At 37.1% G+C, this 16,751-nt stretch overlaps 1 protein-coding gene across 4 annotated transcripts in view; it reads left to right on the top strand.

The window, feature by feature from the left end:
• Positions 1–16,751, top strand: part of LOC124784582 (exportin-7) — a 247,235-nt gene that overhangs the window by 132,073 nt on the left and 98,411 nt on the right. For all 4 annotated transcript variants that reach the window (XM_047254115.1, XM_047254113.1, XM_047254114.1 and 1 more), the window contains exon 12: positions 3,079–3,170. In XM_047254115.1, coding sequence (XP_047110071.1) covers positions 3,079–3,170 — 92 coding nt within the window. The remainder of the gene's footprint in view (positions 1–3,078; positions 3,171–16,751) is intronic.

Raw genomic sequence — 16,751 nt, 5'->3', positions numbered from 1 at the left:
CTGCCAAGCAACAATCGGCGTTAATTACGATATTATTGGTAGCGCTGCATTTGTTGACCCTTCAAGAAACTATGAATGACAAGACGTATCAACCAGTTTTACTCCAGTAACCTGTTGCAAGTTTGTAGCTAATTTTACATGTACAGTACAGCACCTCAGGTATAAAGACGGAAGATATTAAGGCCACCGCGCTCATCGACCAAAGTTCTGAAGGCTTCGCCACCTTTTCGTTCTAGCTTATTCCTTATCATGAGGCTTCTCCTCCTATTCTCTCTCTCTCTCTCTCTCTCTCTCTCTCTCTCTCTCTCTCTCTCTCTCTCTCTCTCTTTCTATCGTCTGCTATTGGTTGCTTGCTCTCGTCTCCCATCCACGATTACTAAGTTATGAAGTCTGCCGGTTACGAACGACTTGGCCTCCCAGTTAATCTACAGCTGAGGCGCTCTACTGTGTGTAAAATTTCCGAAGTGCTTTAGGACTTGGTAGACCTTCTGTTGTACATATACCGAAAGTAGATGTATGAAATACATCAAATACAGCAGTTTAGTTTCCGAAGCATTCTTAGGTTCCTGCCTAGCCACGCCCTTCGAGAAAAAGCAGCAAAACATTGTTAATGTCCAACATTATATGTGAAAGTTCAGCTTTTCATGAAGATACAGTGTACTTACATTACTTTATCCCATTAACCTTTCGTCTTTGTATGGTCATGCTACTTAACAATGATGCTGCTAGTGGTTGAGTACATAACATGTATTATGCACTGATCGAGGCCCACGAGAAAGACAGGCCGTGGCGCGTACGTCACGAAGAACAGCCTGAGCTCGCTCGTTCCCGTAACTCAGCGGGCAAAATGCGTATTTAAATCTGTTAACTCGCAACCGGGTGCGTACCTACTAATGAGAATTTCATCTTGTACTGGAATCCGTTATTATGAAGTCTTACTAATTACTGTTCGTACAACAAAATTTAAAATCAATTCTCGATAGAAATGGTATAGCCGCTCGTTTACAGTATTTAGTCTCTTCTTCGTAACAGTTCTCCTTTCATAGATGATGTTGTGCCTTACGCAACTGATAATCATTTTGGTATGATTTTAATTGCCAAATTAGAGCCTGTTAGTAGGCCTACGGACTTCCTATCATTGTAGGACTAATAATAGTGGATTCCAGTAGTCGATGCAATTCTCGTTCATACATACACATTTAGTTATGTTAACCGGTGTAGAAACGCACTTTGCTGAGTTGAGCGAGCTCGGCCCACGTTTGTAACGTATGTGCCGTGGCCTGTCTTTCTCGTAGGCCTCGTGCTCTGAATAACTGCCGTCATTCGCTAGCGAGATCACGTGTCACGTGACATGAGCTATGACTGGCTGACAAAAGTGCATCGCTCAACGCAATCTCTATTTTAAGGCTTCGGAAGCTACCGTGCTGTAACTTGTGGAATTTGTGTATATACTTTCGCAATACGAAAATAAAATCTGTCTATATTGTCTCGCATCAAACATCTTTCCAAACGCATTGTTTTTCCTGTTTCCTTAAGTGCTGGGACGTCCTCAGCCGGTATAAGACCTTCACTATTCAAAGGACTGATAGGTTTTACAGCCCGAGGGAAAGTATACTGTTGCTTAACACGGATGTATTTTCACCCGCTTTATACGTAATTTCATCCGGGAGAAATTGTATTTTCACCCGCTTTATACGTAATTTCATCCGGGAGAAATTGTGTTTTTAACCGGTAAATCCGGGAAAAATCCGGGAAATTTTTTTTCTTGTCCACGTAGACACCCTGCAAACTCTCTTGAATATTTTTCTTCATGTGACAATGATATTCTCATTCTTTGTGTGAACAATTTATTTAATAAAATGGATTACACTACCCATTAATGAAAAGAAACTTCCTGCAAATATGCAATACCTCTTGACTGCTGAATATAGCAAATACAAGGGAAACATGATTTTTTTCTTTTTATGTCAATTGGAGTCATTGTGAATACATTAGCTGATTAATGATCATTGTAATTAAATAGAAATCTCAAAATTTGCTCTCCATTAGGCTGTCAAATTAGAGCAACCATTTCCACAATACAAAAACATTGTTTACAAAAACAAGCTCTGCAAAATAATGGCTGCTACCACATAAATGACTGTCAGCTGATGCAAAACATTGTGTAATAGAAGCACCCACAAAAAAAAAAAAGAGAGAGAGAGATTTATTGTTAAATTTAAGATTCTCCTGCCGCTCCCTTCACATGGTTTCTTAAAAGTGCTAAATTATGAAGGAGGTCATTTCCAGGGTTATTACATTATTGTTTGTGTTTGTTTAAAAGTATTACGTTCATGGTCACTTTTCCGCCATTTGCATGGATGGATATGTGTGTAAATGTTATGCATATACCACACTCTGCGTTTGAATTTGCAGTTAAATCATTTTGTTGTGCACTTGTGACAACTTTTTAACTTGATATGAATAACAGACGTGCATTTAACACACTTTGTAGAACTGAAGTCACCCTTACCACTAAAACAATCTCTATTTATTTTATAATACTGATTATTGGTCTTTTATTCAGTTCAGATAGACATTACGGTTCTTCAAAAGCTTGGTGGGTGAGTGAATATCATTTACTGTAATTTTTTAAAATGGTTTGTCTTGAAGCTTTTAGAGCTGACAGACCATTAAAACTGGTTATCCAAAACTACATGGAATGTTAGTAACTGTTTACTATTAAAAACAGTGTTGATCACGATTTATTTATCAAGGTGACCGGTTTCGACCACTACTGTGGTCATCTTCAGACCATTGAGTAGGAACCTCTTTCTGTTGGAGAAAGTAGTGATTCTCCAACAGAAAGAGGTTACTACTCAATGGTCTGATGATGACCACAGTAGTGGTCGAAACTGGTCACCTTGATAAATAAATCGTGATCAAGACTGTTTTTAATAGTAAATATTTGTAGGACATTGATCACTGCCTTTCCCATAATGTATTCAAAAGTAAGTTAGTAACTGTGATTGCTTTCTCTCTATTGTTTATTATTATTATTATTATTATTATTATTACTATTATTGTTTTTTTTTCTAGGTTCAGAAAAATTCCAAAGTATATAGAAGATTATCTGAAGTTCTTGGGTTAAATGATGAATCTATGGTCCTTAGTGTGTTCATTAGGAAAATGTAAGATAAATTTCATACTTATATTTCTAATATATTTTCAGATTACATAATCTACAGAGAAATTTCAAATGTAATTGGTTTTCGTAGTCTCTGAAGTGCATATGTACAAGATAACCTTGAATGATAGTTGTAGATGGTACACACAGTCATGTTCCTTTTATTTTCCTTCAAGCTTCTCTGCATTTATTGTATGTCTCCTAGTGAATTCAGTCACATAAATACATGGAAATATTGTGTTAATGTCGTGTGCAGTACAAACTATAAACTTATCTAAAAATAACTTGTGCTTCTATATCGCCAAGAGGAAAAACCAACACTCTTCTCTAAAGTGTAAAATATGCACATAAGTCAATCTGTTTTGAGATATAAAATTTTATTTGCCACTTTCTCATAGTTTTACATTCTTTATTTTTTTTATGTGCTCTGGCTTGTCATTTTATTGATGACTGTGGATGACATGTCTTACATAGCTGACACTCAGTATTCGAAGTTTTGTCTCCTTTATGTCCATTCTTCAACTCCTCTTCTCCCGATAAACCCCTTTGTTTTTTCTTTCATAGCATTCCTTTCATATCTGTTATCATCTTCCTCTCCCTGTCCTTTCCCAACCCCCTCCAAATTGAAAGAGTTGCAGCTATCTTTTATCCATACTCGCAATAGCTCAGTACACTTAGATTACCATGACTGAGTACAAAATTAATCATATCGTCAAGTGGGGTTATTTTGGATGGTTTTGTGGTTATTTTCACTGTAACTTACATGGGTTTTATTAGATTGTGTTGTTTGTTGCAAGAGTGGGGGGTTTTATGTGTAACAAATAAAATATTCTAAAAACAGAAAGTCTTTGTGTACGTATATTTGCCTGAGAGACAGATAGATAAAGTGTCCAAAATCACCCCACCAAAGTTTCAAAGTATATCAGGGGAATTCAGACAGAAATTGACTTCCTATTAGGTGTTAGTGACATTTAGCATGTCCTAAGGTTATCCATCATTATTAATAAGTGCTAAGGAGTAAGATAATGAATTTTGTATGTTAAGTCAATTTTTATTTTTTAGCAAATTGAATTACAAATTTTTAAAGTTCTAAATCAAAATATTAGAAACAGGAACAAAACAAATAAATTCTACTTAAAGATCAAAATTGCTATTCTTACTCAACACCCAAAATTAAGTTGCAGATACATCAAACATTGTTCATAAAGCTGTGATGGCCTATAAGTCTAAAGCACATCTTCTCTAACAATAAACATCCCTCTCGTCTCAAATGGTGGAGGAAGTACTTGCAAAATTTGGCCTTTTTGCATTGCGTCTTCATCAGGGACATTACACAAATTTGTGTCTACTGTCGTCACTTGAGTGCAAGAATTTCGTATGTACTTCCCTTGCACCAATGTTTTCAGCAGAGTTTGTTGAAATTTAGTCAATATCTGCTTCAGAAGAGATGAAAAAGCATCCTTGGAAATGGTTCCACGAGTGTGCTTCTTCCATTAAATTCAAATGGCTCTCCACATTGCTTTCATTGATCTGGAAGAGGTTATATCCAGCAGTTGGGGGGACTGGGTGCTGTTAGGAGGAAGGAGAATTAATGACTCACATTCTCTGATAACTTGCAAAAACATGTGACTGAATAAGTTGTCCCCAACCATCAATGTTGGCCCATTTTGTTTCTTCAAATAGGGCAAAGTGACTCTAAAGAACCAGTCTTCAGGTATCAGCAGATCAACCCATCTGCTTTTTTTCCTGTTGAAACGGGTTTCTTGTAGACCACCTTCTTGCCACTTGGTCCACAAATGCTCATATTTATAAATGACGTGTGAATTGAGCAGTTAAGTGTGCTTACTCCTTCGTTCTGTAATTATCTACTGCTTGCCGATATCATCTGGCATGTTGGTTTTGCCATAGTTGATTATGGTGCTAGGCAGGAGATTTTCCATTTTGGCTCTTTATTGGAGAAATAAATTTTAACTCTCTCTTTGTTCACTTCCACCCGAGCTATTTTGGTGTTTTCATGCAAGCAAAAGGAGAAATTCTCTGAATCCGCTTGAGGAAGAAATGCACCCATTTTATTCCTGGTAAATGGTTAGAAAATTTTTCTTTTTTCAGCCAGATTTATCAAGGTGGTGATTCACTAAATAACTAATATCCCTTTAGTGAAAGGAAATCCCCAATGTGGAGCGCTCGAGATACCTTGCTTCAACATTCCTTTTTCTTCCTCATTTAGTATTGGTTCTCTTTCCAGTTTTTTTGGATGTATTTCTCGCACTTCATTGTGTAGGGACGATCTACGTATACTATAAAAATCACACCCTTTTTCCATACAGAAAAGCAGCTTTACCTATGGGGTCCGGGTGGATTGACACTGTACTTCAGTACCTTTCCTGCTTTTATACAACCTCACATTGTCCAAAAGCACCACACACAGTGCACAGTTTTGAAAAAAGTGTCATTATTTTATATTACCTGAAAAATTTGACCAACTTGTACAAGGATTGTCTCAATGTTGTAAGGTACTGAGATTATCAACTGCAGTTATTATACTTTCCACATGACAATAATGTGCGACTTTTCATCACTGAGACTGGTCATCAAGCATTTACGTTGGTAAACAGTTGTCCCAAAATAAATCACAGAACATGATAAATACCATCTTGCACTTAAAATAATTGGTGTGCAGAAATAAAAACAAGCGACAATTTGTTTGCTACACAGCCAAAAAGAGCAAATAAACCGTACTGTCTGAAATCCTCCTTGGTGTCTGAAATCGCATTGCTTGCTGGTGTGTTTAAAGAATTATTCACTTTCTTGTGAATATTGTTAATGTTTTCTACAACCTTCATCATTCTTTTTCTTTCTTTCTTCCTTCCCTCCCTCCTTCCTCCCTCCTTCCTTCCATCCTTCTTCTTCTTCTTCTCCTTCTTCTTCTTCTTCTTCTTCCTCCTCCTCCTCCTCCTTTTTTATAAAAAAACCCACACAGTTATGTAACTGTATATTTGTCCCAGGCTGTGCTACATTGCCGAAAAATTGATAATTTCCGACAATAGCTTATGAGATTCATACACAAATTTTTTATCTGGTAAAAATCAATCTGCATCTTTTAATAACCACTGCATGAGAAATAGTTCTTTTACACTGAAGCACCAAAGAAACTGATACAGGGATGCGATTCAAATTCAGAGATTTGTAAACAGGCAAAATAAGGCACTGCAGTTGGGAACACCTGTAGAAGATGACAAGTGTTTGGCGCAGTTGCTAGATCTGTTACTGCTGCTACAGTGGCAATTTAACAAAATTTGAGTGGAGTTCTTCATGCTTTCCTGGCGATCTGTTGACATCTTGGATATTCAAGAATCCAGCCAGATGTTCGCGCCGTTCTCGCACAGTATTTCAGTCACACGATATACAGTCTCAGGTAGCACCTGAAGAAGACAGCGAGGCACGCTGTTGAAATATCGCTCGAGAATGACGTGAACATCCAGCTGAATTCCCAAATATCCAAGATGTCAAAATTTAAGTGGGTTTGAACGTGGCCATATAATCGGCACATGAGTGATGGGACACAGCATTTCCATGGTAGTGATGAAGGGGGTATTTTCCTGCATGACCATTTCATGAGTGTTCCGTGAGTATCAGGAATCCGGTAAAACATCAGATCTCCAACATCTCTGTGGCCGGAAAAAGATCCTGCGAGAAAGGGACCAACAATGACAGAAGAGAATTATTCAATGTGACAGTAGTGCAACACTTGTGCAAATCGCTGCAGATTTCAGTACTGGGCCATTGAGAAGTGTCAGCGTGCAAACCATTCAACGAAACAACATCGATATGGGCTTTCAGAGCCGAAGGCCCACTCATGTATCCTTGATGACTGCACGATGTAAAGCTTTACACCTCGCCTGGGCTCATCATCAGCAACATTGGGCTGTGGATGACTAATCATATTTCCTGGTCAGATGAGTCTCGTTTCAAATTGTATCGAGTGGATGTACATGTACGGGTATGGAGAAAACTTTGTGAATCCATGGACCCTGGCTGTCAGCAAGGGACTGTTCAAGCTGGTGGAGGCTCTGTAATGGTGTGGGGCGAGTACAGTTGGAATGATAGGAGACCTCTGCTATGTGTAGATACAACTCTGATAGGTGACACGTACATAAGCATCCTATCTGATCAGCTGCATCCATTCATGTCCATTGTGCATTCTACCAGACTTTAGCAATTCCAGCAGGACAGTGTGACACCCCACATGTCCAGAATTGCTACAGAGTGGCTCCAGGAACACTCTTCTGAGTCTAAATGGGATGCCTTGCAACATGCTGTTCAGAAGAGACCTCCACTGCCTTGTACTCTTATGGATTTATGGACAGCCGTGCAGAATTCATGGTGTCAATTCCCTCCAGCACTACTTCAGACATTAGCCGAGTCCACACCACATCTTTTTGCGGCCGTTATGTGTGCTTGCGGGGCCCTACACAATATTAGGCAGGTGTACCAGTTTCTTTGGCTCTTCAGTGTGAAAAGATGTGTGTTTATTATGGTACATTGATAGTTTTTACTTATGGACTGACTGGCAGCAACTGAATAAAACACAATTTTAGTGAAATACGCGTTTTGCCTTTATTTTCTGCAAGGCATCATCAGTGGCCTGGAATATGTACATATGTTTGCTATTTTATTTACTTTTTTGTCATTGTGCCTATAGGTTATAAACAGTTCTGGTGGTTGGTATTTCCTATTAAGTAGTAATGTTTTGAACTGTACTTACAGATTGTGTGGACAATTTCTTACATATTACGCACCTGTTGCGTTTTTGGTGTTGTTCTTCTTCTTATGAACGCCAATTTGCGGTTTTTTCCACATTCCACAGCACTATGCACTGAACGCTTGTTTTAAAGCAATGTTTTGGTTTCTGTTACCGACTGTCAAATGTTTTTGCCCAAGATCGAATGTTATTGCCAAACTTATGAGTGTAACTATTGAAGTATCTGTGGTCTGTTCGTGTATGCATTTGTGTTTGTGTGTGTTTTTTTTGGTGTGATATATATATTTTTTGTGCTGTGTGTGTGTGTGTGTGTGTGTGTGTGTGTGTGTGTTTGTATATATATATATATATATATATATATATAAGGGTGTTTTTTTTTTTTTTTTTTTTTTTTTTTTTTTTTTTTTTTTTTTTTTTTTTGTGGCCGTGTATGTGTGTGTGTCTCCAAATGGTGTGGGGAAGAGTAATTTTTTTTTTTTTTTATGTTATCATTTCCTTTATTAAGTGTAGTAGGGAGCCTGTGCTGATGTGTGTTTGTTCATTTATCACATGTTTGTTTTCTGCTATGGCTTTCTGGGTGTGGAAGTTTTCTTGCATTTGTATAAGATGTTTGTCATGGTTGCTTATTCTCATTATTTTCATTTCTTGTTCCATGTTTGTAGGATGATGGTTGTAGTGTTTTAAATGCTCTGCAAATGTGGAATGGTTTGTTTCATACTTCCAACATCTGATATGTTCTTTCTATCTTGTTTCAAAATTCCTGCATGTCATGCCTATGTATACTGCATCACAACTTTGACATTCAAGTTTATATATTCCTTATTGTTGGAATTTGTCCCTCTTGGTAGCTGGCTGGCTTAGGTGTGATTGAAGGGTTTGCCCAGCCTTATATGCTATTTTGAAACCCTGTCTCTTTAGGATGTTTGCAACTCTGTGTGTTAGTTTATGTGTGTAGGTCATGGTGTACCATCTGGTTCCTTTCTGTGTGGTGTTGTCATTGTGTGTGTTTGTTGAGTGTGTTTGTAAGTTTTCAGCTTGTGAGTTCTTCTGTATTCTGGAACTGCTGTGTTTGTTTTTTATTTGTGTTTTTATTTTTTGATTGAGCTTGTGTACCACATGTGTGTCATACCCGTTGTTCCTAGCTATTTGTACGATTGTACTCATTTCTTGTTCATAGTTTCTCTTGCTGAGTGGGATTCTGTTTAATCTATCTAACATGTGTCTTAGTGCTGCAAGTTTCTGGCTGTGGGGGTGGTTGGATGTGGAATGTATTATTGTGTCTGTGGCTGTTGGTTTTCTAAAGATGTTAAATGTATGTTTACCATTTTCTTTTTTAATTGTAATGTCAAGAAAATTTATTTGATTTTCTTTTTCTTTTTCAAGTGTGATTTTTATGTTCTGATGAGCTTTATTTATTTCTGAATGGAGTTCATCTAGTTTTTCACTTGGCTCATCTACCAGACAAATAATGTCATCCACGTTTCTGTACCAATATATGATTTTGAAACTTTCATTTGCGGTTATCTTATCAAATATCTGATTTTCTAGGTGACTGATGAAAATGTTTGCTAGTGTTCCTGATATTGGGGATCCCATGGGCAGTCGATCAGTTTGTAGATAATATTCTTTCTCAAACTGAAAGTAGTTTTGTTCAGTAGTCAGTCTGAGCATATCTGTAATTTCTTTTATTGCGTCTGTGGTGAGGTTGCTGTGGGATGAGAGATTTTGTTCTATGATTTCTATTGTTTCTGTGATAGGGATGGAGGTATACATATTTTCTATATCGAATGAAATCAGTGATGCTCTGTGTGGTACCTGTATATTTTCTATTAGGTTTCCTGTGTTTATCACTGTTCTGTTGTTTTCTACTTTATAGTGTTTTGTAACTAACTTCTGGAGCTGTTTGGCTATGCGGTATGTTGGGGCTTACTTGAAGTTGATAAAAGCTCTCATTGGCATTCCGTCTTTATGTACTTTCGGTTGACTGCGGAGTGTTGGTGCTTGTTGGTTTTTCTGTGTTAAGTAGTATTTCTGTTTGTCTGTGAGTGTGTGTTCAATGTTTTTCAGTGTTCGTTTCACATTTGCCTGGAATCGTGTGGTTGGATCTGACTTCAGTTTTTGTATGGCGTTGGTGTTTATGTATTCCTTGGTCTTTGTGATGTATTGCTCTTTGTCCATGAGTACTGTTACATTTCCCTTGTCTGCTCTTGTTATTAATACGTTATTGTCTGTTAACTTTTGTTTTAACCTTTTCATAGTAGCTGCTTCTGTTTGGTCGTTCTTATTATGTGTCTGCTGTGTTTGTTCTATTATGCCTTTTATTTCTTCTTTTACTAGTTCTCTTGTCAGTCCTATATTTATTTCACAATTATTTTGTTGTTCTTCACGTGTAAGGATGTGTTCGGTTTCTACTATGAGTTTTTCTACGTATTGATTGTTCACTTTGCTATCGGTGCAGTGTTTCAAACCTTTTCCCAAGAGCATTTTTTCATTTTCGTGTAGTTCTGTCTCTGTTAGGTTAACTAAACATAGATGGAATGTGTGTTGGTGTTTGTGTGGTTTCACATTTAAAATGTAAATGTATTTTTGCGTCTTTTTTACTGTTAGTTTCATTATCTTCTGTCTATGTTTGTTTTGTAAATGTTTCATTGCTGTGTATGTGTTGTGTTCTGTTTTTTCTACTAGTGCCATGAAAACTGCGGCGTTTCCTACGTTTTTTGCCAATTCTAGATGAGTCTCATAGAGCATCATGTTTAGGTGCTGTTTTTTCGAATAGAGCATCTTAATTTCATGTAGTAACCAATATCGTTCTGCAAATGATTTCGACTTTTGTGCCACTGTAGAACTGTTTTTAACCCTTACATTAATGTAACTTGGAATTAAATCATTCTTTTTGCATGTTTTGTTGAATTTTATATGCTGTATCATCTTATGGAGTCTCAGATGTATTTTCTTGAACCTGTTGTACACGTTGACAGGGAATGCTTGACATAGCTGTATTGACATCTTCAACTTTTATAGTCCTGTCTTCCTCAGTTGCTTGTAATATTATGGTATATTGATAATTTTTACTTATGGACCGACTGACAGCAACTGAGGAAGACAGGACTGGGCAAACCCGTCAATCACACCTAAGCCAGCCAGCTACCAAGAGGGACAAATTCCAACAATAAGGAATATATAAACTTGAATGTCAAAGTTGTGATGCAGTATACATAGGCATGACATGCAGGAATTTTGAAACAAGATAGAAAGAACATATCAGATGTTGGAAGTATGAAACAAACCATTCCACATTTGCAGAGCATTTAAAACACTACAACCATCATCCTACAAACATGGAACAAGAAATGAAAATAATGAGAATAAGCAACCATGACAAACATCTTATACAAATGCAAGAAAACTTCCACATCCAGAAAGCCATAGCAGAAAACAAACATGTGATAAATGAACAAACACACATCAGCACAGGCTCCCTATTACACTTAATAAAGGAAATGATAACATTAAAATATATATATATATATATATATATATATATATATGAATATAATAGAGGGAAATCTTTCTTTTTATATATATATATATATATATATATATATATATATATATATATATATATATATATATATATATACTCTTCCCCACACCATCTGGAGACACACACACATACACGGCCACAAAAAAAAAAATTATGTAACACCAAAACACACACACACACACACACACACACACACACACACAGCACAAAAAAATATATATCACACCAAAAAACACACACACACACACACACACACACACAATGCATACACGAACAGACCACAGATACTTCAATAGTTGCACTCATAAATTTGGCAATAACATTCGATCTTTGGCAAAAACATTTGACAGTCAGTAACAGAAACCAAAACATTGCTTTAAAACAAGCGTTCAGTGCATGGCTCTGTGGAATGTGGAAAAAACCGCAAATTGGCGTTCATAAGAAGAAGAACAACACCAAAAACGCAACAGGAGCGTAATATGTAAGAAATTGTCCACGCAACCTGTAAGTACAGTTCAAAACATTACTACTTAATAGGAAATACCAACCACCAGAACTGTTTATAACCTATAGGCACAATGACAAAAAAGTAAATAAAATAGCAAACATATGTACATATTCCAGGCCACTGATGATGCCTTGCAGAAAATAAAGGCGAAACACGTATGGCACTAAAATTGTGTTTTATTCAGTTGCTGTCAGTCGGTCCATAAGTAAAAATTATCAATATACCATAATATTACACGCAACTGAGGAAGACAGGACTATAAAAGTTGAAGATGTGTGTTTGTATAAATTTTCTCGTCATTGTAAATGTGTCTGCAGCTCCATCCTCCCATTGCTTGGATGCAGCTTTTTTATCTTTTGGCTTTTTTATAACAGATATAGAAATTATTGGATGGAGCAATTCATAAAATAAAGGAAGAGCAACCGCTCACCTATAGTGGATTGATGCGTGGAGAGCAGTTATACACAACAAGAAACAGCATTCACACTATTTTTCGAACACTAGTTCCTTTTCCAGCAATAGTACACACATTCACACACACGCCCAACCAGACAGATGCCTACACATTTGGGTGTCTGTGTGGTTGTGTGTGTGAATGTGTGTGCTATTACTGGAAAAAGATCTAGTTCTCAGAAGCTAATGTGAATGCATTTCCTGTTGTGTGTTACTGTGCTCCATGCATCAATATACCTTTGGCTTTTATGATTATTTTTGTTGAAACATAGAACAACTTTACTATATGATTGTAGATGCTTACTAAATATTATTTACAAAGTATCTTTGACACCTGTTCTCAGATCCTCATTTGCTATAGGTATCATATGAACTTTTCATGATTCTTGAAAGCAAGTATTGTCACACATGAATCTTTGGCAGATTAAAGTTGTGTATTGGTGTGGAACTTCAACTTAAATCTTTCTTTTCAAGAAACACTGTAATATCTCATGTAGAGTTGCATCATGTTACATAGGACATTGTGGTACATCTATTTTTGTGACATCTGTATTATGCCATTTATTGTGAATCATGAAACTTATTGTCTTTTGCAACCTGGAAGAGTTGAGATTTTCCTGCAAAAGATAGATCCATCTCAGGTGCTCCAATCACTTCTGTAACTTAATTCTGCAGTAGCACCTAGCTAATTTCAGTTGCATGCTAGACAGTGTAAGTCGCTTTACAATATTGGATTTTAAGATGCTATGAATATATGAATCCAGTGTAATTTCGGGTATTTTCACTCGTATAACAAAGAGCACTTCACAAATTACTATGTGGACTGCCCACAGTCTAAGCAGTGAGACCTTTCCACCCAGACTGTTTATGCACTGTTATCCTTGCTTCTTCTCATTAGGGGGTCCTCAGCCTGATTTTGAATGTATTAGGTTTTACTGGCCCAGTTGCTGGAAAGTTAGTTTAGGATTGACTCAGGTTCTAGTTGAAGTACATAAATTCTGAAGAGTGCAGGACAAATAGACTCCTTTATTCATCACTGTGTAATTTCATCTAATGAATGAACACAGTTCCTCGCCGTACAGTATGACTGTAAGCAGCATGTTTGTGTTCATTTATCCAAAAAGTCCACCCCCAAACTCTTGCATTTTGTTTAACAGTGCCTTACATAAAAACCTGTGTACTTACTTACTCTAAAGGCCACCAGATATATACAGGGTGTGCTGTTTATAAATTTAATCTGTTTAACTGCCTGTTTTATTCATGGATTAAACACAGGAAGGACAGCTCACCGTGCACCCCCTTATGAGCCTATATTTCTATAATTTTTGTAAAGTGATTATTGCAATATCTGTTTTTCCTGGCGGTGTTGTGGGTAATGTGTCCTGTGAAACCAGTTGCAAGAAAAATATTACTGAGAAACAAATGCTCAAATTTTTGTGTTCTTGTAAATACTTTCTTTCTGTCCTTCTATCTCAGAAGCAGAAGAATATAATGCTACTGATGAAAAAAAAAATAATGTTATTACAACTTGTCACACATCTGAAGACCATATGTGCTGACTTTGTGGCAATAACTGAAACCTGAGTAAAGTATTAAATTGACAGTTACTTCTAGTTAATTCCTAAGTCATATTTTTTCGTTCAGTTGGTCCTCCTCATTCAAGTGATGATGCCATCTCTCATGCCAAAACCAGTGTTATCATCACCTGTTCAAGTGTGATCTGCTCCCTCTAAATAGTGCAAGTTAGATATTTATTTATTTGTTTGCTGTTTTATTTTAGTCTTCTCTACATACAAGAAGAGGCCAAATGTTTCACAGGAAGTGGTATATCTGAACATAACACAAAGTATTTTATCATAATTTCAAATGTGTAGTATAACTAAGCATAATGGTGTTTAAGAAAGAAAATTCATCTAAAATATATACTTACAAAAAAATAAATAAATAATTATTAAAATGTACATAGTACCCCTGTTGCCATGTGGTTCACAGATGTAAGTTCATCGTGAACCTAGGAGGCACATGCTACTGGTCTAATGTACTATTATAATTCTAGACTTCACTATACTACATAATACTACACTACTGTAGCTGGTATCAGAATGAAACTAGAGTTCCTAATTTTATCTAGAGCATTAGTCATTGCACACTGAGGCACAACTCGCGATTCACAGGAACAGTGCTGTTGTGCCACCCAAGGTGTAGGCATAGAGAGATGGCTCTTAGATCTAAGGAAATCCTTCCTTGTATTTCTTGAGGCTCATTTCTTCATTGCCTCCAGAAGTTTGTTGTAAGTGGATGTTCTTCCATGGTACATCGCATTGTCATAATGTATGATTTCTTCTTGGTTATGTCTTGGCCATGTAAGCTTGCAGTTCAGAAGCTGATTTTGCTGTCAGTAAGTTCAGCTCGTGGCAGAATTCTGTTACGTTATAGATGGGTATATTATCAAATAGGGTCCTGTCCTGGGCTGCAACATCTTGTTTAATGGCACACTCCTAGGCAATGTGATTCGGGATCCTGATTGCTCCACATTTACAAGTGACTGTGATGCAGTGTATATTTTCTGTAAATAGCTGGGATATGTACCATGTCGTGGTAGGTAGTGCATAGCCTCCTTGGTTGGGAGGAAGTATGACGTTCTTGATATTTCTTTTATGTTTCATTCACCCATGTGCTTAATTCTTATCTACTGACAAAATTACACACACCTCTCGTCCTTTTTGTCTCACGCCTTATTCGTTTGTGTGCCAGTTTTTATAACCTTGTAACTTTCTGTGTGCTGTGTCAGTTATTGGTCTGATAGACAACACTCTGTTAAGCCTACCGTATTTACTCGAATCTAAGCCCCACCTGAAAAATGAGACTCAAAATCGAGGGAAAAAAAATGTTCCCGAATTTAATCCGCACCTGAAATTTGAGACTCGAAATTCAAGGGGAGAGAGAAGTTTTAGACCGCACCTCGAAATCGAAATGAAGTTGGTCCATTGTAACATGAGACAATGGCTGAAGATAGAGCTACAGTAGTTTGGTTCGAGTCGTAAGCTTAACAGTTAAGCTTTACCATGTAGCCATTGCTGTGTGTCAGGTGCTCTGCGTTATCGCTTCCCGCGCCCGGGTTCGATTCCCGGCGGGGTCAGGAATTTTCTCTGCCTCGTGATGACTGGGTGTTGTGTGCTGTCCTTAGGTTAGTTAGGTTTAAGTAGTTCTGAGTTCTAGGGGACTGATGACCGTAGATGTTAAGTCCCATAGTGCTCAGAGCCATTTGAATCAGGCGCTCCATCCGTTATACGGGTACCCTTCCTTTTTCATGTGCTTCGTCTGGTTTGAATCGATTGCTTATTTTGCTTTGATCTGATAAGTACCATTCTCTTTGTTATAGGTGTTTACGTCACTCTAAGCTGAAAATGCATTATTGTACTGTGTCATGCATTGTTTGTCGCATTCTGATAATGAGTGTTTACAACCTGTCGCCGCTCGCAGCATGGTTTGCTTTTGTGCGCACTACCGCCGCTAACAATAAAAAAAAGAGAGGAATTGTCTCATAAGCGAAACAATGGCAAGAGACTGCTATTTGTTGTTACTTACACTGCTGCTTTCTTTGATAATGATCAACAAGAACCAAATAATAGACTGCGTGTGATAGAAGATATTCTGAACAAGCGTTTAGCAAAAAAATTTTCTCTGTTAGAAAATCTTTGCAGACGCCTCTTTAGTACATTACATTCTGCACAGAAATTAGAGTCATCTTAGATTTAAAAATCCAGTCAGTTGACGTGCTTCATTTCTGACTGTATCACTATTCAGCAAAAGAATAATACCAATATAAACATGACATGATATGTTTATTCTTCTGCGTTTGCTGTTGTCTCACTCTAGTTTTGTAGTTTATTAGGCAGACAAGATTTAAATGAGATAGCAGCAAACACGAAAGAATACATGGCATAATGTTTGCATTCTTGTATCTTTTCTTTTAATTTATTTACTGACGCAAAGGTTTTGGCACCAGTATTTTTGTGCCTGCAAAGCAAGCCTGTATAGCGCTACATATATTCGATGGCACCTACCAACATTTTCCAGAACTTCCGCTTACTTTGCACTCGATTCTAAGCCGCAGGCGGTTTTTTTGGATTACAAAAACCAGAAAAAAAAGTGCAGCTTAGATTCGAGTAAATACGGTATGTTTAGTTCTTTTAATGTGCCCTACATCTCTGCAGTGCTGATTTTCCATTTCTTACAGCCTTCTGAAAGTGTTCAGTTGTAGCATCTAGATTTACACTTTACAATTCTCCAAGTGGTACTGTAAATTACATTATCA

The sequence above is a fragment of the Schistocerca piceifrons genome, chromosome 1 (genome assembly GCF_021461385.2).
Source record: "Schistocerca piceifrons isolate TAMUIC-IGC-003096 chromosome 1, iqSchPice1.1, whole genome shotgun sequence".
Lineage (NCBI taxonomy): Eukaryota > Metazoa > Arthropoda > Insecta > Orthoptera > Acrididae > Schistocerca > Schistocerca piceifrons.
The sequence above is the reverse complement of the archived record's forward strand: the minus strand, read 5'-3'. Positions and strand labels throughout refer to the sequence as shown.